Source organism: Nycticebus coucang, chromosome 3, assembly GCF_027406575.1.
Source record: "Nycticebus coucang isolate mNycCou1 chromosome 3, mNycCou1.pri, whole genome shotgun sequence".
In the NCBI taxonomy this organism is placed as follows: domain Eukaryota; kingdom Metazoa; phylum Chordata; class Mammalia; order Primates; family Lorisidae; genus Nycticebus; species Nycticebus coucang.
The window spans coordinates 107945918-107970646 of NC_069782.1; the positions used below are offsets into that span (position 1 = coordinate 107945918).

A 24729-nucleotide genomic window follows, 5' to 3' on the forward strand; every position below is an offset into this window, starting at 1 on the left:
GGGAAACGGATGCTGTTGTGGCTAGAATGTCAAGAGCACAGAGGGGAGAGGAAGGCAGGGGCCGGTAGATGATCCAGGAGATCTGGATTGCTGTTTCTGCGTGTGATGGAAAGCCATTGGAGGGTTTCAGCCGGGCAGGGAAGAGATTAATTTTCCATTTCTAAAGACACTCTGTTCAGAATGGAGTGTGGATGGTATGAGAGCAAGAGTGGCGAGTGGGCAGGGCCAGGCAGGCAGCTGTTGTAATCATGAGAGATGACGGTGGCCACAAAAGAGACATATTGGATCTGTTTCCAATAAGATTTTTGACAGACTAAATGGGCACAAGAACAGTGAGGGAAAGAAAGACCGAGGCTCGTTCTCTGATTTTTGGCTTGTGTAAACGGGATGCCTAGATGCTTAGGAAAAATGGGAAGGAATCCGGAGGTGTGTTTTGGGTTAGTGATGTTTGAGGTGCCTCCGTGATTTCTAGTTGGAGATGGTACATTGGCAGTTGGTTAAGAGTCTCGAGATGTGGGGAGGATTTTCCTGGTATGTCCTTCTGAGTCAAGTTGCAGTGGGAAGAGTTCAGGTGACAGTTTATGCCTCTACACTGAGGTCCTTAGGGCCTGGTGGCATGGATTGTGCTCTTTCCTGCGGCCCTCCTTGGCTTTTGAAGGATACAATAAAAAGGATATATATATATATATATATATATATATATATATATATATTTAGATAGGTTCCTGTCAGAGACACCGAGGACATCCCCAGATTCGACAATTTGCTAGAAATACTCACCGAATTTAGTATCTAGTCATACTCTTGGCTAATATTATTACCACAAATGGCTACAAAGCAAAATTAGCAAAGGGAAACGTGTGTGGGATAAGTTCTAGAGGAAGCCAAGCATAAGCTTCCAAGAGTCCTCTTCCAGGAGAGCCACGTAGGCTGTACGTCATTCCTTTAGTGCCGACTTGTGAGCACGTGTGTGAAGTGTTACCTACTAGGCAAGTTCATTAGACACCAAGAGCCCAGGGTTTTCGCTGGGAGCTGGTCCTCTTGGCCCTCCGTGCTTACCATGTATCCAAACTCTAGACTCTTCAAGGAAGGGAAGTGTTTGTCATTCATCGTGAACCACAGGTTTAGGCACAGTTAGTCACTTTTATAAGGGAGGGGCAAACGCCCCTGAAATCCACGTTCCCAGTTGCCAGCCAAGGGCCAACATTATAAGTAAGACTCTCAAGACCGCTTAGGTCTGCTGTGTTCTTTTCCACACACAGGGAGTGTGTCTTTTCTTACCCTGGAGCTTCTTTATAGATTTCAAACCATATCCTTCCTGGCTTGCTTGTGGCTGACCTGCCCCTGTGGCCTCTTTGATAGTCTTCCCTTACCACCTGCCTATACGCCTTTATTCTGAAAGAGGAGAGACGTATTTGCAGAGTGAAGTTAAATTACGTACAGCATGGATGCCATTGAGAAATATGTATTCTCCTACTCAAAGTGATGGTAGCAATAGCAGAAAGTGGCTCTTTTGCATTTCTTAAAGATTACCTGTCAGTCACCCAACGTTTAGTTACGCTCAGTTTGGGAGCACAAATTACAGGATATCTCCTCCTAAAGATGAGACACTTTGTGACACCCAGGCACTGTGTGACAGCACAAATAATGTTGGCTTTAGTTTCAAGCAAGTTAGTGGCTTTTGGCTTCTGGAGCATAATGCTGCAACCCTTGGATCAGTGTAAGGCACCCTTACTAGATTGTTGAAGTTAGGGTGGCACCTGTGCTCAGTGAGTAGGGTGCTGGCCTCATATGCCGAGGGTGGTTTCAAACCCAGCCCTGGCCAAACTGCAAAAATTAAAAAAAAAAAGTTAAAAAATGAGATCGTTGTAAGTTAGACCGTAGAAGGACTGGAAGCTCGGGGCTCCTCCAGGGCTTCAGCTTGAGTGGTAGCCTTTATACTTGGGAGTTTGGACACTTAGGCAAGTCTCACTCTGTCTGAAGCCCACTTCCCTACACATGTATGAGGCTGCAGTGTGGAGTCGGTGTGGGTTACATGAGATACTGTATGGATGAGCCTGTCACAGTGCTGGAAATACAATCAGCACTTAAACTTGACTGCTATTATCAAGTAGTATTGTCATGGAGTTTTATATATCTACTTATATATATAAAGTTTATTTTGTGTGTGTGTTTATGCTGCTCACCGTTCAGCAGGGAAACACCTGCTTGTGTGCCAGCCCTTAGGCCTTGGGTAGTCTACTGTATTTCTTCAGTACTGTGCAGGGGTGTCCAACCCGTGGCCCAAGGACTTTTTTTTGCTTATCTGTTGTGTCAGATATCATGAAAAGTAAGCATGGATTTCCCCCCACCCCCCAATCAGACTTCATTAGTGTTTGTGTATTTAATGTGTGGCCCAAGACAACTCTTATTCTTCTAATATATAGCAGAGAGGGGAAAAAAAGGTTGGACACCACTGCTAGGGGATAAAATACTTAGCTTTTTCTTCTGTGCAGCTTAATCCCAGTTTAAATCTCTTAAATTCTTCAGGCTATTTACGTAGCCAAGACAAGATCATTCCAAGGCCAATTGCTAAATGTACGGATTAATGATGTTGCTTCTCTTTAACTGCTAGGAGGATTATGTACCCCTTCAGGGCAGGGATGGTGTCCATGGCAGTCCTGCTGTATTGGCACTGTGCTTGCAGTGGAGGAGATGCTCCATTATCTGTGTGGAATTAAATTTAAAAACTCTAATGCTTGTCACTGGGGTTCACCCTACTTATGTTAGAAGGGACGTGTTTGGAGACCCAGAGTTCTGAGTGTAGGGAAGCCATGCTACAGGCACACAGTGGATGGTGCACCACGAGTGTAATATCTGGAGTGGTACTCATTTACGATCATTTTACAATCAGTCAGCCTCCAAGATGGGATTAACTGCCAGTGAGTTTTAGTCTTTGCTCAAAGTTTTATTTTTCATTTCAGATCAGAAACAAAGGGTGGGAAGAACCGTGGATTCCTCTTTGTCTGCGATTGGCCTTACCTCCTGTTCCAGAGCTCCCTCTTCTGATTCACTGAAGTAGGAGGTGCTTACGCCTTAAACTCAACATACATTTCCCAAGCATTTTAGAGCTGTGGAAATGTCGCATCCCTGGTCTCCAGTCTCAGCCGTGGCCCCAGAGCCAGGTTTGGGAACCGCAGATGTCAGGGTTAGGTAGAGGTGTAGAGGACGTGGTCGTATGGCTGGTTTTCTTGCACAAAACTGATAGAGGCCTTAATTTTAACAATAATTTTCAAGGCCAGGGCATAAACCTCCCTCTCCCCCTCTTGGCTTCTGAGCAGCTAATGTATATTTTGGAAGGAGTAATTGTATCAGTTTGAACATCAGGGTATTTAAGTTAAACAGTAGTGTGAATTCCAAACCCAGAACACCAGTGTGATCATTTCTCCCTTCTGTTTTGTGACTCTTGGGTGTGGTTTGAGACAGCACAGACCTTTTTTGTTTGCTCTTGCTAATATATTGCTTATACATCTTAGGAGGTGTCCATACTGTTTCTTTCATTAAGAGGTGGAGTCTCTTTCCTATCTCTGGATCTTGGCTTTGATCTTGGGTCTCTATTTTAGCTTAACCTTCATTTGAATGCAGCCAGGTGAATGAGCCCAGTGAAATCAGCCAAGGAGCCACTCATCAATTCATGCGATGATGTTTAAAGCTTTAAGTGTTGGCATGTTTTTTTTCATAGCTTCATTGAGTAAGCTTGTTCTGAGTGAGAATAGGCAGGGATCCTATCATGCCCTCCTATTCCTTAAAAACCAGTCATCAGGGCTAAGAAAGTATTGACATTTTAGTATAATTTGGATCAATTAGGTTGCTTCTTATCTGCCAACTGAAAGGATTACTAGGTGCTAGCTGATTGGAGAGCATGATTTATTTTGGGGAAAGGATTGTTTGGGTGTTATGCTCTCTGGGGCAAAGGACTTAAAGCAATTTGCGTGGACTGAGTATTAGGTAAATATAGCAATAGACAAATATAGCAGTAGACGATAAAGAATTCTCAGACAAAAAAATGAGAAAATGCCAAGGAAGCTTTTGAAAATTATGTCTCAAACTGGTTTCATCTTTAGAGAAGGGAGAGAAATCTTCCTTTTCTCTACTTTTATAGAATCTCTGCTTTTAGAAAGCTGAATTCAGGCGGCTCCTTTTTCATAGCAGAATTAATTTACATCATGGCATGAATGAGTTTTTGAAACCTGGCTTTGGGAATTAACAGCAATTTATGTTGTTACAATAGAAAATGTTATTCTAACAACCAGCTTATAAATTAGAACATTTGTAACTTTTAGAGCATTTATAATTTGAGGCCTGCCTATAACCATAGTAGAATATTTGAAGAATGGGCTACTTTCCTAAATGTATCAGAATGATAAATATTAGACATGCCTAATTGTGTTTTAAGTCAGTGTTGTAAAGTTAGGGCTTTTTCGTATTTTATTTGATTATATTACAGATTTAAGTCTGCGTCTCTTGTTGCCGTGTTTTGTAGGCCATTTAACATTTTTATATTTCATTGGTAATTCTGGTATAAATGTAAAGCATACTTGTAAGAGTTTTTTTGAACAGCTTTATTGAGATAATTTGCACATAAAATTTATCCATACGAAGTGTGTAATTCACTGATTTTTAGTATGTTTACAGAGTTGTATAATCATTACTATAATCTAATTTTACAATATTTCCATTATCCCGAAAAGAAATTTTGTGTCCATTGGCAGTCACTCCCCATTCCTCTTCTCGCCACCCCAACCTTCCCTGCCCCAGTCCCGCACAATCACAAATCTTTCTGTCTTTATAAATAAAATTTTCCTGTTTTGGACACTGACCATGAAAGGGATCATATAGTATGCGGTGTTTCATGTCAGGCTTCTATCATGTAGCATAATGTCTTTGAGGTTTATCATAGCGTAACATGTATGAATTCTAAGGGGGAAAATAATTCATTGACCAGAGATGTATAACCATTGTTTAGCATTTTTATTACGTAATATTTTATTCACACAAAAGAGTAAACGGACCACATGATACCTTGTAAGTTATAAAGACTAACAAAAGGAACATCTGGATTTATGGCGCTCAATTTAAGAATGTTGATGCCATCACCTCTGCCTGTGTATTTCATTTCTACCCTGTTCCTCCTGTCTTTTCATCTCACAAATGTATCCCTAGACAATACTGTTCATTCTGCCTTTTTTAGTTGAATAAAAAAATTTTTTCTGCAGCCTTTTTTTCATTCAGTACTATCTCAAGATTCATTTATATTGTGCTTACCTGTATTTCTTTTGATTTCACTGTTTTTTAATTTTCTGTGTTGAACATACTGTATCTCTTCTGAACAGGTATTTGTGGCATTTTACTTAAGTACAAGAATGCAATGAATTCTTTTGAACTACTTTCTTATACGCATGGAACCATTTCATGTAGGGAGTATACCTAACAGAATTGCATAGAGTAGAAACGTGTGGTTGTTCAAAATACTTCTACCGGTTCACACGCCCCATCTGTATTATAATTCTCGTTCATTCATATCCTTGTCAACACTTGATATTATCAAATTCTTAAATTTTTGTCAATCTTTAAGGCATAGGAAAGAGTGATTTTTTTTTTTTTTTTTTTAAATTGAGACACAGTCTTATTTTGTGGCCCTCTGTAGAGTGCTATAGCATCATAACTCACAGCAACCTCAAACTCTTGGGCTCAAGCAATTCTCTTGCCTCGGCCTCCTGAGTAGCTGTTTTTTTTTTGTTGTTGTTGTTTTATTTTGTTGTTGTTTGTTTTTTTAGGAGGCCCTGGCTGAGTTTGAACCCACCAGTCCCAGTGCATGTGGCTGGTGCCCTAACCACTGAGCGGTGGGTGCCCCAGGGAAAGAATTATCTTAATCTGCAATTTCTTTTTTCTTTTCTTTCTTTGCAGTTTTGACCGCGGCCGGGCTTGAAATACAGTATATGGGGCATGCACTCTACTCCTTGAGCCACAGGCACAACCCCAATTTGCAACTTCTTGATCATTTATGGGGTGATTATGAATTTTTTAAATTTTGTCATTCAAATCATTATTCTGAATTCTTGTGTCATTTTTCCATCAGAGACTTTATTTCTTTTTGTTTATATATTTTGCATGCTAGTAATTTGTTTATTACATGTTTTATTGCAAATATCCTTGAGTGTGAGGGCTGCCTTTTCTCTGGCTACCTTCAATATTTTCTTTTTGTCTTAGATTTTCTGCAGTTTGGCTGTGGTTGTTAGAGGGTGTCTGTTTTCTCTCTTTGTATTTATTCTTACTGGGGTTCTCTGAGCTGCTAAGATCTGTGGTGGGTTCTTTTTCTTTTCTGGTTTTTTTTTTTTTAGATGGAGACTCAAGTTTTTGCCCTTGGTAGAGTGCTATGGTGTCACAGCTCCCAGCAACCTCAAAGTCTTGGGCTTAAGCGATTCTCTTGCCTTATCCTCCCAAGTAGCTGGGACTACAGGCACCTGCCACAATGCCCAGCTATTTTTTTTGTTGCAGTTGCCACTGTTTTTTTTTTAGCTGGCCCAGGCCGGGTTCAAATCTGCCACTCTCGGTGTATGTGGCCAGTGAGCAGGCACCACCCAGTTCTCTCTTTTCTTCTGGAAGTCTAGTTGCGCTAATGTTAGCTCATTTGATAGCATCCTGTGGAAGATATCTTCTGTCCCTCACTTCCACCATTCTTTTTCTCAATTTTTATTTCAGTTTGGATAATTTCTATAGACTTACCTCAATTTACTTTGCCTTTCCTAAGACATGCTATATCTGCTGATAATCCCATTGGAGGGACTAGAGAATTTGCTGTCCCTTCTAAACTGTCTTTAAGGTCTTAAAAATATATATATATCTCAAATATCATAACGTTTATCTTTTAAAAGTGTATAACTTAGTAGCATTTAGTGAAGTTATCCAACTCATTACCATTTTCTATTTCCAGAACTTTTTATCACCCTTAAAAGAAAACACCAAACACGTTAGTGGTTACTTGTCATTCCTCCCACCCCCAGGCCTAGTCAACTTGTAATCTTTATGTCATTATTATAAATATGCCTATTCTGGACCTTTTATATACTATAAATGGCATCATACAACATCTGGCCTTTCAAGTTTGACTCCTTTCACACACCATAATGTTTTCAAGGTTCATCCATGTTATAGCCTATATCAATACCTCATTCTTTTTTGTGGCTGGATAATATTCCATTGTATGAATATACAGTATTTTGTCTATCCATCAGTGGAAAAAACATTTGTGTTTTTCCCACTTTTTATCTATTATGAAAAATGCTGCTATGATACTGTTTCCAGTCGTGAGTGATAATTCAAGAGTCATATGGTAACTGTGTTTATTTACTTATTTTTGAGACAGAGTCTCACTCTGTCACCCTGGGTAGAGTACCATGGCATCAGCTCACAGCAACCTCAAACTCTTGGACTTGAGCAATTCTCTTGCCTCAGCCTCCCAAGTAGCTGGAACTATAGGTGTGTGCCACTACACCCAGTTTTTCTATTTTTAGTAGAGATGAGGGTCTCACTCCTGCTCAGGCTGAAGCAGTCCACCTGCCTCAGCTTCCCGGAGTGCTAGGATTATAGGTGTGAGCCACTGAGCCCAGCCTATAAGGTAACTGTCTTTAACTTTGAGAGTTTATCATTGACAGAATTTTTTCCGAAGTGATTCCACGTTTCTGTATTCTCACCACCATTGTCTGAGGATTGTAATGGCAATAGTTTTCTAAGTATTTATCTACAAAAAAGCAAGTTCTTTTCTTATACATTATTCTTCAAGAGTTATTGTTCCTTTTGGTTATGCTTTAACACAAACTTTCTCAATTTGTTTCAGGAAAAAAAATTATATTTTGATTACATTTCTTTGAATTCATGACTGGGGAAGAATGGACATCGCTGTAGTAGTGTTGAATATTTATGGTGAATATATTTCAGTGTTTATTTTCTTCATATAGGTCTTAGACATATTTTGATTTTATTAGATACTTTATAGTTCTTATGACCGTATTAAATAGTATCACTTTCAGATGTGGCTGGTATATACAAAATGACATTGTCCTTGTCTTTATTTTCGTTGTTTTAACTTTCCATACAGTTTTATGGTTTCCAAATGGTACTACTGCTGTCAGTAATGATGGTTTGTTATTCTTTACCTGTCTTTACCAATACTTCTCATATTTTCTCAGTGTGTTGGCTAGAACCTCTGAGAAATGTGTTTTGCCTTAGAGTCTGATTAAAACAGATATTATGGTAACTTTCCCATTTTAGGAGGATGAATGAATGAGGGAACTACTGTTTGTTTGGTGTACTTTTTTTTTTTTATCCCTTTACTTTCAACTTTAGTATTCCTCCCCAATCCCATTGTAACAAACTGGCTGTTACTCTACTTGTGTTTATGGTAATTACTGATATTTTTCCCGTTTCTCCCATCTCTTTTCTTTCTCTTCATGCCTTTTTATTTATTTATTTATTTATTTTTGAGACAGAGCCTCAAGCTGTCACCCTGGGTAGTGCTGTGGCATCACAGCAACCTCCAACTCCTGGGCTCAAGCGATTCTCCTGCCTTTGCCTCTCAAGTAGTTGGGATTATAGGCGCCCGCCACAATGCCTGGCTATTTTTTGGTTGTAGTTGTCATTGTTGTTTGGCGGGCCCAGGTTGGATTCGAACTCTCCAGCTCAGGTGTATGTGGCTGATGCCCTACTAGGCCGCTTGAGCGACAAGCACTGAGCCTTTTTTTTTTGTAGGGACAGAGTCTCACTGTACTGCCCTCGGGTAGAGTGCCGTGGTGTCACACAGCTCACAGCAACCTCTAACTCTTGGGCTTATGCGATTCTCTTGCCTCAGCCTCCCGAGCAGCTGGGACTACAGGCGCCCGCCACAAGCACTGAGCCTTTTTAAATGAGATTTTTCGTCTACTGGTTTAGAATCTCTCCATTCCTATTATTTACTATGTCCTTGAAATTATACAATGCGTAATACATGAATCTTACAACACTGTCATTTTCGTCATTCTCTTTTAACTTCTGATACTTTTTAATATATTAGTCCTAACCTCATGAATTAAATACTATCTTTGTTAGATTTTTTTACAAAATAATTTTATTTCACCTTTCCTTCTTGCAATGCAGACCTTTCTTCTGGCATCCTTTAGAAGCCTTTTTAGTGTTAAGTTTCTTGGGGATAAACTCGTCAATTTTGGTTTTTATTGGAAATGTTATATTTTACCTCTTTGCTGAAAAATTGTTTTTCTTGATATTCTATATGCTGTTGTCTCATTCTTTCCCTTTGAAGTTGAGAAGTAGTTGCCAATCTTAGTTTATTTGTGGATCTTCTTTTTCCTTTAGGTAGTTTTTGAGATTTTTTTTTTTTTTTGTAGAGACAGAGTCTCACTTTATGGCCCTCGGTAGAGTGCAGTGGCCTCACACAGCTCACAGCAACCTCCAACTCCTGGACTTAAGCGATTCTCTTGCCTCAGCCTCCCGAGTAGCTGGGACTACGGGCGCCCGCCACAATGCCCGGCTAGTTTTTGAGATTTTGTCTTAATGTATAGTTGATACACATGTGCAGTCATGGAATTTCCCCACTCCTTTATATTCTGGTATCTACAGATTCATGTCTTTCATTAGTTCTGGGAAATTCTCAGCCATTGTCTTAAGGTATTTCCCCCCTCTTTTTCTCTTTTTTTCTCCTTCACCTTTACTAACATGTAGGTTATATCTTTTATTTTCTTCCCTATGTCCTTTGATAATCTTTCTCATTTGCCATCATCTTGTTCCCTTGCACCTCTCTTTGGATTAATTCTTGGGTTTGTCTTTCAGTTACTTGCTTTGCTATTCAGTGGTCTCAGATTTGCTCTTGAAATGAAAAATTCAAGGTGAGCTTAAGCGTGTGTTTCAAGAAGTTCTATTTTCTTAAAGCTACCTGAACTTTTGTGTCAGCCCCCTGCTACTCATTTGCTATATTTTATTTTTTAATGTTTTAAAACAGTGGTTCTCAACCTTCCTAACGCTGTGACCCTTTAATACAGTTCCTCATGTTGTGGTGACCCCCACCCCCCAACCATAAAATTATTTTCATTGCTAGTACATGAAAATAATTTTATGGTTGGGTTTCACCACAACATGAGGAACTGTATTAAAGGGTCGCAGTGTTAGGAAGGTTGAGAACCACTGGTTTAAATAAAGGTGTTTTACAGTTTATGAGAATTTGACTATCTGAAGAGTTGCGGATCATAAGGGTAGGGTATTATATATGTATGGGGTTCTAAATATTAATAGATTGCTTCTGCTTACTTATTCATAGTGTTTTATGTCCTTGATGTATGATTTTTGTTTGAGAGCCCTACGTGGGATCTTTCTACCTTCTATATATATATTTAACTTTAGTATTTCACTTAACTATTTGTTGCTGACATATTTTCGTACAAATCATATTCTCTTAATGGCTCCACTTTTTTCCTGTGGATGTACCATTATCCTGTCCATTTGACTTTTAGTTAAATGAAAGGGGATTCCAGATGCCTTCATGGTTTTTTCCATTAATCCTTCTGTTTATGCTCCCTCCTCTATCCTTTAAGTCTTGCTCTGTCCCCCAGGCTAGAGTGCAGTAGGGTCATAGCTCACTGTAATCTGAAACGTTTGGACTCAAGTGATCCTTTTGCCTCAGCCTGCCAAATAGCTGGGACTATAGGCGTGGACTATCAATCCTAGCTGATTAAAAAAATTTTTTTATTAATATTAAATCATAGCTGTGTACATTAATGCGATCATGGGACACCATACACTGGTTTTATAAACAGTTTGACACATTTTCATCACACTGGTTAACATAGCCTTCCTGGCATTTTCTTAGTTACTGTGTTAAGACATTTATATTCTACATTTACTAAGTTTCACATGTACCCTTGTAAGATGCACCACAGGTGTAATCCCACCAATCACCCTCCCTCTGCCCATCCTCCCCCCTCCCTCCCCTCCCTCTCCCCCTTCCCTCTATTCTTAAGTTATAACTGGGTTATAGCTTTCATGTGAAAGCCATAAATTAGCTTCATAGTAGGGCTGAGTACATTGGATACTTTTTTTTCCATTCTTGAGATACTTTACTAAGAAGAATATGTTCCAACTCCATCCATGTAAACATGAAAAAGGTAAAGTCTCCATCTTTCTTTTAAATTTTTTTGTAGTGACAGGGTCTCACCTTTCACTCAGGCTGGTCTTGAACTTCTGGCCTCAAGCAGTCCTCCTGCCCTGGCCTCTCAAAGTGCTAGGATTACAGATATGACCCATGGTACTAGGTCCCTTTCTTTTTGTATCTTTTGAGTATTACTCACTATGATAAGCTCTTTATATAAATTATTTCAGTTTATCTTCACAACTGACTCAGAGGGAGGTGCCATTATTTTCACCTTACAGAAGAGAAAGCAGCATCTTAGAAAGGCCATTTGACTCCCCTGGTGTGACAGCTTAGAGGTGGGCACAGCCACCTTGTTAACCAGGCGGTCTGGCTCTAGAGTCTGACGGTGTCTGTGAACCTCCTCCAAAGTTGTGGCCTGAGGGCTAATACTCCAACTGTCCCTGGGCCCTGAGGAGGTAAGTTTATAAGTCAGCATCAACATTTGGCAACTTTTCTAGTAATTCTCATTGCTCAATAGTTAAGCAGCTGACCATTGGACTCATCTTCATGAACCAATTGTGGACCAGGGCATGGTGTTGAGTTGCCATGATGAGGAGTGTATGCAGAGTTGTGTTCCAGCTGTGTGTACGTGAGGGACATGTGTCTGTCCACTGCAGGGCTGGGGGAGGGGCATGGAGGAAAACCAGTTGGACTTTTACTAAAGATGGTTTGAGAGTCGCCATAGGTTGATAAAACTTGGGAAGTAGGTGGTTTTTAACCTCAAAATACTGACCTCTTGCCTTGAAAGTCAGCTTTTAGTGCTCTTTCCTCTCTTGCTCTGCAGGCCTGTAACAATGGCCTTGGCTTAGTATCTGAGGCAGAATAAATACAGTTGCCAGGGCTGATAATTCTGCTCTGATCCCTCCATGTGTTAGTGACTTGCTGGCATGTAATAAATAATATGAATGCTTTAGTTTATCAACTATTCTTTACTTTTATTGTAAGCTGGTATGTGGAGCAAGTACAAACTGGTCTAGAGCTTCCACAGAATGAGTGGAGAATTGAAATTCTCAGGCGTGTAACATATAACTGAAATCCTGTCCTTGGTTCTTGTAGTAGAAGAAATGAGGGTAAAAACGGGGCTTGCCTTCTGTGTCCTCCCCCTCAGACTAGTGCTTACATGTTAAACAGATTTCTACAGGACAGTGGTTTGTGTTGATAAGCCCATTCGTATGACAACATTTAAGCTAATCCTGTGAGTCACTACCCATCAGCCAGCAGAGATTCTGCTAAACTCTGTCTCCTAGAATAATTGCTGTGTATAGCAGGGTGTGCAGTAAGTGACAGTTTAAAAAAGAACAAAGTTTGATGCAGTTGCCTGGGTGTGTGTTGGGTGTTCTTGTTGACCTAAAAGTTAAGGTCATTGTGTCCTAAGTGACTAGACAGCAGCAGAGTAAATTTAAATAATTAGAATAACAGCATTTAAATAGATGCCTATATTTAAATAGTTAAAATAATAAATACAGCCTGCCTAGATTCTTAAGCATTTCTTCAACATCTTAAGTTTTATGTGTCTGTCTTACAAAGGTAAGTCTTCAGCCAATTTAAAAAGTAATTTCTTAAAAAACTAGTGTAAACGTGTTACTTTACAGTCCCTTGGACTTTCTTTTGGTCACATCCCATGGCTGCCTCTGATTTCTTGCTTTGGAAAGCTGTTCTTTTTCTTACACTTAGCAGATCATGGGTTGCATCATCCTGCATGGTTTTGGTTTAGGCACTTGGAGTTTCTCACCGGCAATTTGAGTACTGATGTGGAAGGTTTCGAATTCTTTTCTGTACTAACCCTTGATCTCCAAAATACCACTGATGAAAAAAACAGAAACACTAAACAATCACATTGGAATCTCCTATCAAATTTGTGCTCAGGTCATGGTAGCAGTGGGTCAGAACAAACTGTGTTTTTCTTTTCTACAAGAAGTTATGCTAAATAAAGAGGGCAGTTGCCTAAATGTGGAGTGACTCAGGAGAAAATACTTTCTAAGAATTTTTTGTGTATGTGTTTTTTTTCCAGAAGACTTGGTAGGTTTTATTTTTATTTCCCTTTATGTGGGATTTTTGGTAGGATGGGGAACGAATGATGAAATGATGCTTTGTGGTCTAGTGTTAGACAATTGAGTGATTATTGCTGGGTGAGGGGCAGTGTGTTAAATAGTAGACACTAATCAGTATTGTGATCATACCAAGTTTGCTGTTTCTAAACATAGCAACTGGAGCCATCTTGAACATGAAAATATAGTCAGATTCTTCGATTTCCTCCGGATTTTCCCCAATCTTCAACTCTATAAACATAGACAACACTTGTAAGAAAAGGTTTCTTCCTTCAATGAGTTTCTAATTTTTTTGGTCACATTTTCATTTGAGAACATACGGAATTGCAGGTGAACCTTATTTTTTTTATTTCGCTTTTGAAAAACAACTTTAATTTTGAATTTAGATATGTTTAGGTGTGCTGCAATTTTCAAGCATTTCAGATAAAGAGGGAAATAGAGTGATAAAATCTGATGAAATTTCATAAGGTCACCTTTTTTTTCTCCTCTCTGTCCACCTGTTGTCTGGCTGTCTCTTCTTGCCTTGCGAATGGTGCCTGGGACTTGCTTTAGGCCCCTGTTTGCCTGTTTTCTTTTTGGCTGCTTTTGGGGGAATAAATTGGAAAGGTAATTTGGTTTATGGCAAGAATAAAAAGGCCTATGTTGGGGTTAGGGGAAGAAAACAACAAGGACCAAGACTAACATTGAGAGGACACTGCACACAGAAACCTGCAGAGAGAAATCAGATGGATGCCTGGTGCTTTTCTGTGATGCATAGTTCATTCTCTAACAATCAAGTTTGCTCATATTGTCAGTATGCTGTATCTGATATTGAAAAGACATTTTCTTGAAGCTGTATTAGATGCAGCAACTTGTCTTTGTCCTCATTTATGTGTTGGTTCTGAAGATGATCTGTACCAATGGGGGGGGGGAAGGGAGCTGGGTATACGCTGGGGGCCTGGAATCTTGTCTTGACGTTTTTCACTGTGTGTTCAGGCGCTGTGAGTGGCAGAATGACAGTCCCCCAATTAGAACTAAAGAGTGGCAAAAATCCTTAGCTTGAGGAGGCCCTTTGATAAAAGCTGTGTTAGGCCAGGGCAACCCTTTATTAAGCTAGATGGACTTTCACAGGCTTCAGCAGAACAGTTTCTCACGGCCATTCAGCAGGCTGAGAGTGGCATTTTCTATGAATGGGCTTTGCCTCCATATAAGTGACTATTCTAAAATGGTGAATAGTTTTGTTTGCCAAAGCCTCAGCCTTCCAAGACCCATGACACGTCATTTACTTTGGAAGGTACAACACTTTGGAGTGTTGAGGAACAGGCCGAGTCCTCAACACTCATCCCCCAATCCTTTTTAAATTTTACTACTTTCCTTGGGGAGAGCTGCAAAGGAATCTGGTACTCTGTGAAATACAGTCTCAAATTTTTAGAATAGACTGATAATTAAGGCCATAATTTATATACCATAAAATTTGCCCTTTTAAAATGTGCAATTTAGTTTTTAGTGTATTCAAAGGTTGTGTAAACTGTTGGCACCATCTAATTCCAGAACATTTTTACCACCCCCCCAAAGAAACTATTGCTAAGGAATAGTCATTCCCCATTCCTGCTCTCCAGAGCCACTAATGTACTTTTATCATAAAGTTGTTTTTTTTTTTTTTTTTTAATGTTAGAATGAAATCTGCAGTCTCTGTAACTTAATGGTAAGGTGAAATGGGGTTGATTAGCTACACAAATAAACTCATAGGGCTCGTTTTCAGCTTCTCATAGGAATAAACTCTAGCCTGTAATTTTCAGCTGGTCACTTCTGGAAGGGGTGAAGGGAAGGTAGTCCACGTCTTCTTTACTGCCTACGATTAAGTGTTCCAGTCGTCTAAAATACTAAATGTGTGATCAGGTGCAAGAGGTGGAGTCTGACATGATAAGGAAATCAATGTATGGCAAACATTCTTTTTAATTTCAAAGTCCAGAATCACCATCAAAAGCATTGCAGTTCCTCTCAACTTTTCTGTTTTGTAACTTTTAGAATATTATTTTAGAATAATCGGAATTCAAATCATACAGGACGTTGTCAGTTAAAACCTGAAAAACAGGTAGCCCGAGCAGATTGCGAGCTTGGATGTGTGTGTCAAGCATGTCTTAACTAAACACTCTGGATTCCTGCCCATGGCACTAGGATGCAATCTTTTGAAGTTTGTGAGTTTGGAAGACAAGTGGGGATTGATAAGGTGGGGGGGAGGCACAAATCCTCAGCAGTTTTCTGTGACTATAGTGGAAAGAATTTAAGACATTCCTCAATAGGAGTGCTAATGAAATATGAGGTGTGTAAAGGAACTGTGGGGACCCTAGGGACTGCTCACTGGGTGCTTTTGCCCAGTAATATGAATTTATTGGCCGAGAGATGTGTTCTTTGTTGCTCAACTCTCCCGGACTGTCCCAGGATGGCTTATTAAGGAACTTGAATGCTGGACCTTCTCCCAAAGTTTGCACTTTCTGTGTAGATCTGATTTTCAGTGTTAAATACTATGAGTGGCTCTTTTGTAGAATTGCTGGGCAAGGAGTTCTAGAAACTGGAGTATTTCCTGTAAGGCCACATTGACAGCAGGGAGTGTGGACTCTGCAGAAACCATGGATATTATCAGGGTATGAATGTGGGGAAGCTGGTGAATAGGCAGAAATCTAAACCACCAGACTGAGAAGTGATTGTCAGATTTTGTTTTATAACAGTAAAAGGTGATAATTGCTTAATGCAGGTGCCCTTTTATGTTCTGCCTTCTGGCTCTCTTGTGATATTATAAAGGACAGGTGCTGGAGGCTTGCAATTCATAAGGCTCTCTCTCCCTCCACTTGGCAGATAAAATAGGAATGCATTATTTGGGATAAGTGCATCAAAATGTTGCGGTTTAAAAAGTGCTTTTAATACAAGGACACTCTTTCTGAAAAGATTAATTTCCCTCAAGGATGGTTAGGTTTTTCTGTTTGGGCTATTAAAACATTTGGGGGAGGGTGGTTATTTACAGAAGACTATTTTCATCTCTGTTCAGTTGTGTCTGACCTTCTGTTTTTAAATCCAATAATGCCTATTTCTGCTTCACCTCCAAAAAATTCTCATAAGGGAAATAAAAATGAAACTCTTCTCATCTATCCTTACCCTTCATCCCCTAGATTCCCACTACCTTACAATAACTACTTTTTAGCCGTTTAGTGTATTTCCTTGTAGTAACTATCCAGCTATTCAGTCAACATGTAAATGTGTCTGTGTGTATCTGTATTGCTTTATAAATGGCGTATCTAAACCCAAACCCATTCTGTAACATCTGGAAGGTGACATGATTTTTACCGTTAAGTGAGTTGAACTCTGCTTCAGTTAGAAAAAAAAAATTGCCTAGATATTTTAATTACAAATCTTTTAAAAAGTAGTGACACACAGAGAATAATCATGAATCAGTGTACATACACCCAGGAGCAGACCTGTCTGCTACATGAGAAGGACCTTTCTGTTGTATTCTGATTATTGATTTGGGACTGCTTTGTAAAAACTACAATAGGATGTTTATTAATTTCTTTAAAATGTCACTTTAAGAATAATACATGGTAGAGGGAGGCCCTTTAAGGGTAATAATAATAATGATGATGATAGTAACTTTTATGGCCACTACTGAATTCCTCTGTTTTGTGCTTTGGGGGTGTGTGTTAGGTTCACAGTTAAAAATAGAGCTCTAATTCAAATGGGCACCCTCTCTGGAAATAAGAACTATATTTCTATTAGTAAACTTCCTGATTCCTCACCATGTGTTTTTGTTTTGTTCTCTTTTCATGTTTTTTTTTTTTTTTAAACAGCAAGCCAGGGCTGAGCAGGAAGAAGAATTCATCAGTAACACTTTATTCAAGAAAATCCAGGCTTTGCAGAAGGAAAAAGAAACCCTTGCTGTAAATTATGAGAAGGAAGAGGAGTTCCTCACTAATGAGCTCTCCAGAAAGTTGATGCAGGTAAGTTATCTTTGCTGTTTTCTTCCCTGCCCGTTTCCCTCTATAGGAAAAAAACCCCACAGACTTTGATAGAGCACTCTGTTTGAAACATTTGCAGATGAGATTGTAGCTAAAGTTCTTGGAGATTAAAAATGTCAGGTAAGGATGACAGCCATGTGAGACCCAAGGTTGTGGTTCCCTAGCTCATTAGGCAAGGTAAGCTGTTTTGTATCCTGGGCAGTTCAGAAAATTGCTGACGAACACGAGACCTTAGCATAGGAGATGTTATAGGTAACATATTGGTGGTGTGGGGATTAACACCAAATGTGAGATTTTTTTCTCTCCTTTTATGTTGAATCTGTAAGGACTACATGAACTTTTTGGCAGTTGTAAGTGGGTCTTTTGCGCTAAAATATTAAGATATAAAGTAAAATATCTTCAGGAAATATTCATGATAGTTAAAATTATACACAACCAAGCATGTTCAAATGGTTGAGTAATATGTTACTTAGCAGATAGCAGGCTGCAGTTAAGACTTGACATTAATAACTAATGTTATATAGAAGACACTATACAAAACTTACAGGGAATTTTGGGTTCTCTAGGTCAGAGGCTCATTCTTTTTCCCTTTCCTTTTTTCTCTTCAAAGCTTACTAGTAAAGTTAAAAAGTAATTTGTTTAGGGGAAATAGCTATGGGTTATTTGATATGAATTTATGTATAAGTGAGATATGGAGTTTTATTATTTAACATAGCTTATTTAAAATTGTGAGCAGGTATAAAACTAACAAGAGAGAGTTAGTCTCATTTTTCTACCTAATTACTGAATAAAGATACCATTAGTCTTTCACAAAATTTGATTTGTATGTTAGTTGTTGAAATATGAAGGATAGAGGCACCCAGGCATTACTGTCTAGCAGATTGATGGCAAAATTTTGGTGCCGAAACTTATTGTTTATTCATTTCTTTCTCATTTAGAGGAAAAAGGAAGAAGGTTAGTTTGATTTTTTGACTGTTCTTCACCTTGACAACATGAAGTGACTTATTCTATGTGGTGCTTCTAGAACCACAGGGATGCAATTGTGGATTTTTTCCCTTGAGTTTAATGTATAATCAGATACCCTAATTTTTAACAATGCAAGAATACATATATATAGAAATTATTACTATATGTATTTGGTATGTTTGACTAAAGTAAATTATGAAATAGTCAAAACCTAGCAGTGCCTGTGGCTCAAAGGGGTAGGGCACCGGCCCAATATGCCAGAGGTGGTGGGTTCAAACCCAGCCCGGGCCAAAAAAAAAAAAAAAAAAACCAAACAAACAAAACCCTAGCCAAAACACATTCTTTTTATCTATAAAGATTCATTTCCACAGTAAGTGGTTGTATAGTTTATAATTGGTCTCTTTATCTTAACCCACTTACTTTCCAAGGGCATTATCCCTTATAGTACAGAAAAAGAATGAAAACTGAGAACCATGTGCAACAGTACAGGAAGTTTATAGCTTGGTATAAGAAGGCTTGAACTCAAAATTTAAGCTATGAGTATCCTATAAATGCTTTAATTTGGGGGAATGTAGTGATTGTTTTTGCTGTGGTCAGGAGAAAAAAAACATCTCCAAAACATTGCATTTGGTCAGGAGAAAAAAATCATATATTAAATTCTTTTCAAGGGGAGTAGATCTTTCCAAGGAGATTGAATAGTATATAAACTGAACAACACCAACTGTTTTTTGCCAAAAGTTATATGCGAGGTGGACATAAAGTTTGTGTGCAGTGTTCCACACTAGACTATTTTAAATTGCATACTTTACATCCACCCTGTATGATGTCTGTGCCTTGTCTGATGTGTGCCCTGACACAAAGCAAAGGACAGAGTATGAAGGTGTGAGTCTGAGAAGACGCTGTTTGGGGGAGCTCTGCGTGGGTTTGTAGCTTGTTGGTGATTGAATTTGTGGAATTGGCACAAACGGTTAGTTAGCATGTCCCTGAGACAAGCTCTCGTCAAACCCAGTTTGCTTTTTAGTTTCTTTAAAAAATCTTGTGGTAAAATATACAAAATATAAAATTTACCGTTATAACCATTGGGGCATACAATTCAGCAGCATTAGGAACATTCACCTTGTTGTGCAACCGTTACCACCAACCGTCTTCACAAATTTTTTAAACGAAAACTCTGTACCCATTATGTGTCCCATACCCTTCTCCTGGTCCGTAGGCTTCTGAAAGGAAATGGGTAGCAGTCAGATTAAGGTTGGGATCTCCAGCAAGTTCTCAGGCTCTGTCCACGCTGTGGCATGGTAGGGTGTCTGACGGCAGGTGTCACACCGTGCCCATTTTGTGATAAGTACCCAGGAACTTGTGTTTTGTTGACCAGTTAGTTGGAGGCATCACAGAGCTGCAGGGAAGAAGGGCTCTTTTGCTTCTGAAACTCATCCCCCAGGCTCTCAGCATGTATTTTCTTAGTGGCTTCACCAACTCTTTGTAGCGTGTTCCCACGCCCCACCCCCAGCATGGAAGTACTCTTCTCCATCTGGAAGATTTTTAGAGTAATTGATACCAATAGATTTTTCCAACTGTGTAATTGCTTTAATACAGCTTTCTAGGATGTTTGCCATCTGAGATAGGACCTTGTTAGGAAAAGCCTGGTAAGAGAAACTGTACTGCCTGTGTTACGGGCAGACAAATGGGTGAACTGTCTTTTCAGCATTAAAGTATTTAGCATATTTCACCTAAAGGCCATCAAAAGGCTCTTTGCAGAACAGCTTTGGGTTTGTCCCTGTGCTTTGGCTGTTATCTCTGGTGACTGGACAATGCTTTTATGTGCATTTCAAAGAGAATCTTTGATCCGAAGAAAATGAGAATATTGCTATGGAGGAGACTCATTCCTTTATATCTGCTTTGGCCAAATGGGTATCTAATACCTTTACAAACTGAATCAAGCTCACTTACACGTTCATGAGAGGAAATCCCTTTGCCTTTGGAGAGTAAGCTATCTCCCACCTTGAACACCACCAGACTTGTTCATCTTTCCAAAACAAAAACACATACAAAAGAGACCATGTACTTTTCTCCCTTGCCTTTATGTTCAATAGATACAAAATTACGTCTTCATTAAGATATAATTAAGCGAAAACTTTTCTCTGAAAAATCTACATCTTTCTGAACCCAGACTAAGACTGTCTGATTGGCAAGAAATTGTCCTAAAAAAGAATCCTCGGGTATTTAATTCACTGTGAACCTGTATGAGAGCTGAATTGTACTCTGGTATGCCTTGAAAAATAGATTAATAATTATTTATAAGTAAAATCGGTAACAAATGTTTTATGAGCAAACACTTCAACAGAATTTGATATACAGCAAGCCCATCCTTAGTGTTACCAATACGTTCTTGGAGACTATGACTTTAAGTAAAGCATCCTATAAAGAAACCAATTTTTTCATAAGCTAAATTGACACAAACAAGAGTTAAGTTCCTATGATATGTCCCTGGTCACAAAAAATCATCAGACTTCTAAATATCCAAAACACATCTAAAATTAAACATTGAAATATATGTGAGCTATATGTGTATTTAGGAAAGGTTAATTTAAAATAAGATAATTATTTATCCACTTATTCTAGTTTAGGGTTAAGGGGAGCCTGAGGCTGTTGTGGCAGCTTAGGAAGATGAGAACCAGTCCTGGACAGGGCGCCATCCTTTCACAGGGCATGCTCACACACACTCACACAGACCTATCTTTGGGATGTGGAAGGAACCTGGAGACACAGGAAAACCCCCACAGACATGAGGAGAACATGCAAACTCCACATACATACCCCTTCTGGGAGTCAGATTTTTGCTCTCATCAACATTTGAATGATACCACATCTAGCCGGGCGTTGTGGCAGGCGCCTGTAGTCCCAGCTGCTCGGGAGGCTGAGGCAAGAGAATCGCGTAAGCCCAAGAGTTAGAGGTTGCTGTGAGCCATGTGACGCCATGGCACTCTACCACCCGAGGGCGGTACAGTGAAACTCTGTCTCTACAAAAAAAAAAAAGAATGATATCACATCATTTGAGGACTGTGCTGTATAATGTATACATTAGGGGAAAAAGTATAAAGGTTCTTTTCAATTTTTTTTTTTTTAGGCAGAGTCTCACTATGTTGCCCTCTGTAGAGTGCTGTACTGTCACAGCTCACAGCAACCTCCAACTATTGGGCTTAAGCAATTCTCTTGCCTCAGCCTCCCAAGTCACTGGGACTACAGGCACTGGCCAATGCCTGGCTGTTTTTTGGTTGCAGTTTTAGTTGGGGCAGGGTTTGAACCTGCCACCCTCAGTATGTGTGGCTGGCGCTGTAACCACTGTGCTACAAGCACTGAGCCTCTTTTTCAAAATATTAACAGTAATTATGCTTGAGTGCAGAGTTGACAGTTTGTTAATTTTCTTTGTGCCTCTTTCCTTCTACTTTTGTAAAACCAGCATTCATTACTTTTGTAGCTAGTAAGTATCTTAGTTTTTATAAAGGGAATTTATAAATTCTGCTATCTGTTTAGTCCTCCTGCGTCTTTGACTTTGAGAGCTCAGAGACCTGCTATCTTAGGTGCATCTCTGTCTTAGACAGCAGTAAGCTGAAGCCCTTTGCAGAGTCAGGCTCATTTGCAAGTGACAGAGGATTCTGGGCTGTCCACATCAAGAACTGGTATAATCAGGACCTGGTGAGATGGCTCACCAGCCAGTAATCCTAGCACTCTGGAAGGCTGAGGGGGAAGGATCCCTTGAGTTCCGGGGTTCAAGACCAACCTACGCAAGAGTGAGACCCCCGTCTCTACTAAAAACAGAAAAACTAGCTGGTGGTGCGGCAAATGCCTATAGTCTCAGCTACTCCAGAGGCTGAGACAAGATTGCTTGAGCCCACGAGTTTGAGGTTGCTGTGAGCTAGGCTGACATCACTGGGCAACAGAATGAGACCCTGTCTCAAAGAACTAGTATAATCAGAATGCTCTTATGATTGGCTTAGATTAGTTAACTACCTAGTCAGTCTGTATGTGATTCACTTTACGGGCCTTTTATCATAAAACTTTTTTTGACTTCTCATTCCACTGGCTAACTGTTCACCACCAATCAATCAATCACCAATGCCAACTGGAAGACTTGTCATTGCTGAGATTGGTAATGATTTAGCAATTGAGAATTTCCCCACTGGTTGTTATGCAAACTTCTTGTACCAGATTCACATCATGCTATTTGGGGAGCCCCGTTAACTTGTTTTGTATTATTGTTGCCCACGCTTTTAACAAATACCACTGCCCAAAGTTAATGAATACTTGTTTTCCACTCTTAGAGCAAGACTGGGATAGAAGAATAATGAGTATAATGTATGTCTTAATCTTTTAAATCTAATCCAACTTTTAAATCGCAGACCCTAAAACAATGTAGGTTTATGCTTTGGTTCACATTTGAAATTGGATCTGATTCTCAGGGAAAAAAAGTACCATTCTACCTATAATAAAAATTATTATACCCATATTCTGATAGGTGGAGATACTCTGGATGATTGCAAATACTGAAGTAGTAAAGTTTTCTGGATCTCTTGTTAAATGGCATGGCTTGTTTTTATTATGATCAAGTTGGTCCCTGGAGTTAGAATGCCTTCAGCACTAAATAGTTGAAGTGTTTCTATCATCTATGGAACGATGATAGATAAAGGACAGGAAGGAAGTTGTGGGCAAAGATTACTGCTGCAGCTACCACTGCCTAATGACTTCTAGCAGAGCGGTTCAGAAGGATATCATGCAACAGAACTGTTCTTCCCTCAGGAATACAGCTGGCAGGAAGCATTCAGAAAGTCCCTGACTGCTCACTCACCTAGACCAAAGGCTTCCCACTTCATTCGCCTTTCCTCTCTCCTTTTAATTCTGAGGAAGTAGTTTCTCCACCCAATACTTTATTTTATTTTATTTTATTTTTTTTTATTGAATCATAACTGTATACATTGATATGATCATGGGGCATCATACACTCGCTTCATAGACCATTTGACACATTTTTATCACAATGGTTAACATAGCCTTTCCGGCGTTGTCTCAGTTACTGTGCCAAAACATTTACATTCTACATTTACCAAGTTTCGCAAATACCCCTGTAAGATGCACCACAGGTGTGATCCCACTGATCCCCCTCCCTCTACCCGCCACCCCCCCGCTCCCCTCCCTTTCCCACTTCCCCCTATTGTTAGGTTGTAACTGGGTTATAGCTTTCATGTGAGAGCCTCAAATTAGTTTCATAGTAGGGCTGAGTACGTTGGGTACTTTTTCTTCCATTCTTGAGATACTTTACTAAGAAGAATATGTTCCAGCTCCATCCATGTAAACATGAAAGAGGTAAAGTCTCCATCTTTCTTTAAGGCTGCATAGTATTCCATGGTGTACATATACCACAATTTATTAATCCATTCGTGGATCGATGGGCACTTGGGCTTTTTCCATGATTTAGTAATTATGAATTGGGCTGCAATAAACATTCTGGTACAAATATCTTTGTTATGTTGTGATTTTTGGTCTTCTGGGTATATGCCCAACAGAGGAATTACAGGATTGAATGGCAGATCTATTTTTAGATCTCTGAGTGTTCTCCATATATCTTTCCAAAAGGAATGTATTAATTTGCATTCCCACCAGCAGTGCAGAAGTGTTCCCTTTTCTCCACATTCACGCCAACATCTCTGGTCTTGAGATTTTGTGATATAGGCTAATCTCACTGGAGTTAGATGATATCTCAAAGTAGTTTTGATTTGCATTTCTCTGATGATTAAAGATGATGAGCATTTTTTCATATGTCTGAAGGCCGTGCGCCTGTCTTCTTCAGAGAAGTTTCTCTTCAAATCCCTTGCCCAGCCTGCGATGGGATCCCTTGTTTTTTTCTTGCTGATGCGTTTGAGTTCTCTGTGGATTCTGGTTATTAAACCTTTGTCAGAGATATACCCTGCATATCTTCTCCCATTCTGAGGGCCGTTTGTTTGCTTTACTTACAGTGTTCTTAGCTGTGCAGAAGCTTTTTAGTTTGATCAAGTCCCAGTAGTGTATTTTTGAAGCTGCTTCAATTGCCCGGGGGGTTCTCCTCATGAAATACTCACCCAGACCAATTTCTTCAAGGGTTTTCCCTGCATTCTCCTCTAGTATTTTTATAGTTTCATGTCTTAAGTTTAAATCTTTAATCCAATGAGAGTCTATCTTAGTTAATGGTGAAAGGTGTGGGTCCAATTTCAGTCTTCTGCAGGTTGCCAGCCAGTTCACCCAGCACCATTTGTTAAATAGGGAATCTTTTCCCCACTGAATGTTTTTAATTGGCTTGTCAAAAATCAAATAGCGGTAAGTAGCTGGATTCATCTCTTGGTTCTCTATTCTGTTCCAGATTTCTACTTCTCTGTTTTTGTGCCAATACCATGCTGTTTTGATCACTATCGATTTGTAGTAAAGTCTGAGGTCTGGTAGTGTGATTCCTCCTGTTTTGTTTTTATTTCTGAGTAATGTCTTG

At 39.4% G+C, this 24729-nt stretch overlaps 1 protein-coding gene across 1 annotated transcript in view; it reads left to right on the forward strand.

The window, feature by feature from the left end:
• CCDC6 (coiled-coil domain containing 6) overlaps positions 1-24729 on the forward strand; it is a 119103-nt gene that overhangs the window by 37342 nt on the left and 57032 nt on the right. The window contains exon 2 of the mRNA XM_053584907.1: positions 17085-17234. Within this exon, the coding sequence (XP_053440882.1) occupies positions 17085-17234 (150 nt within the window). The remainder of the gene's footprint in view (positions 1-17084; positions 17235-24729) is intronic.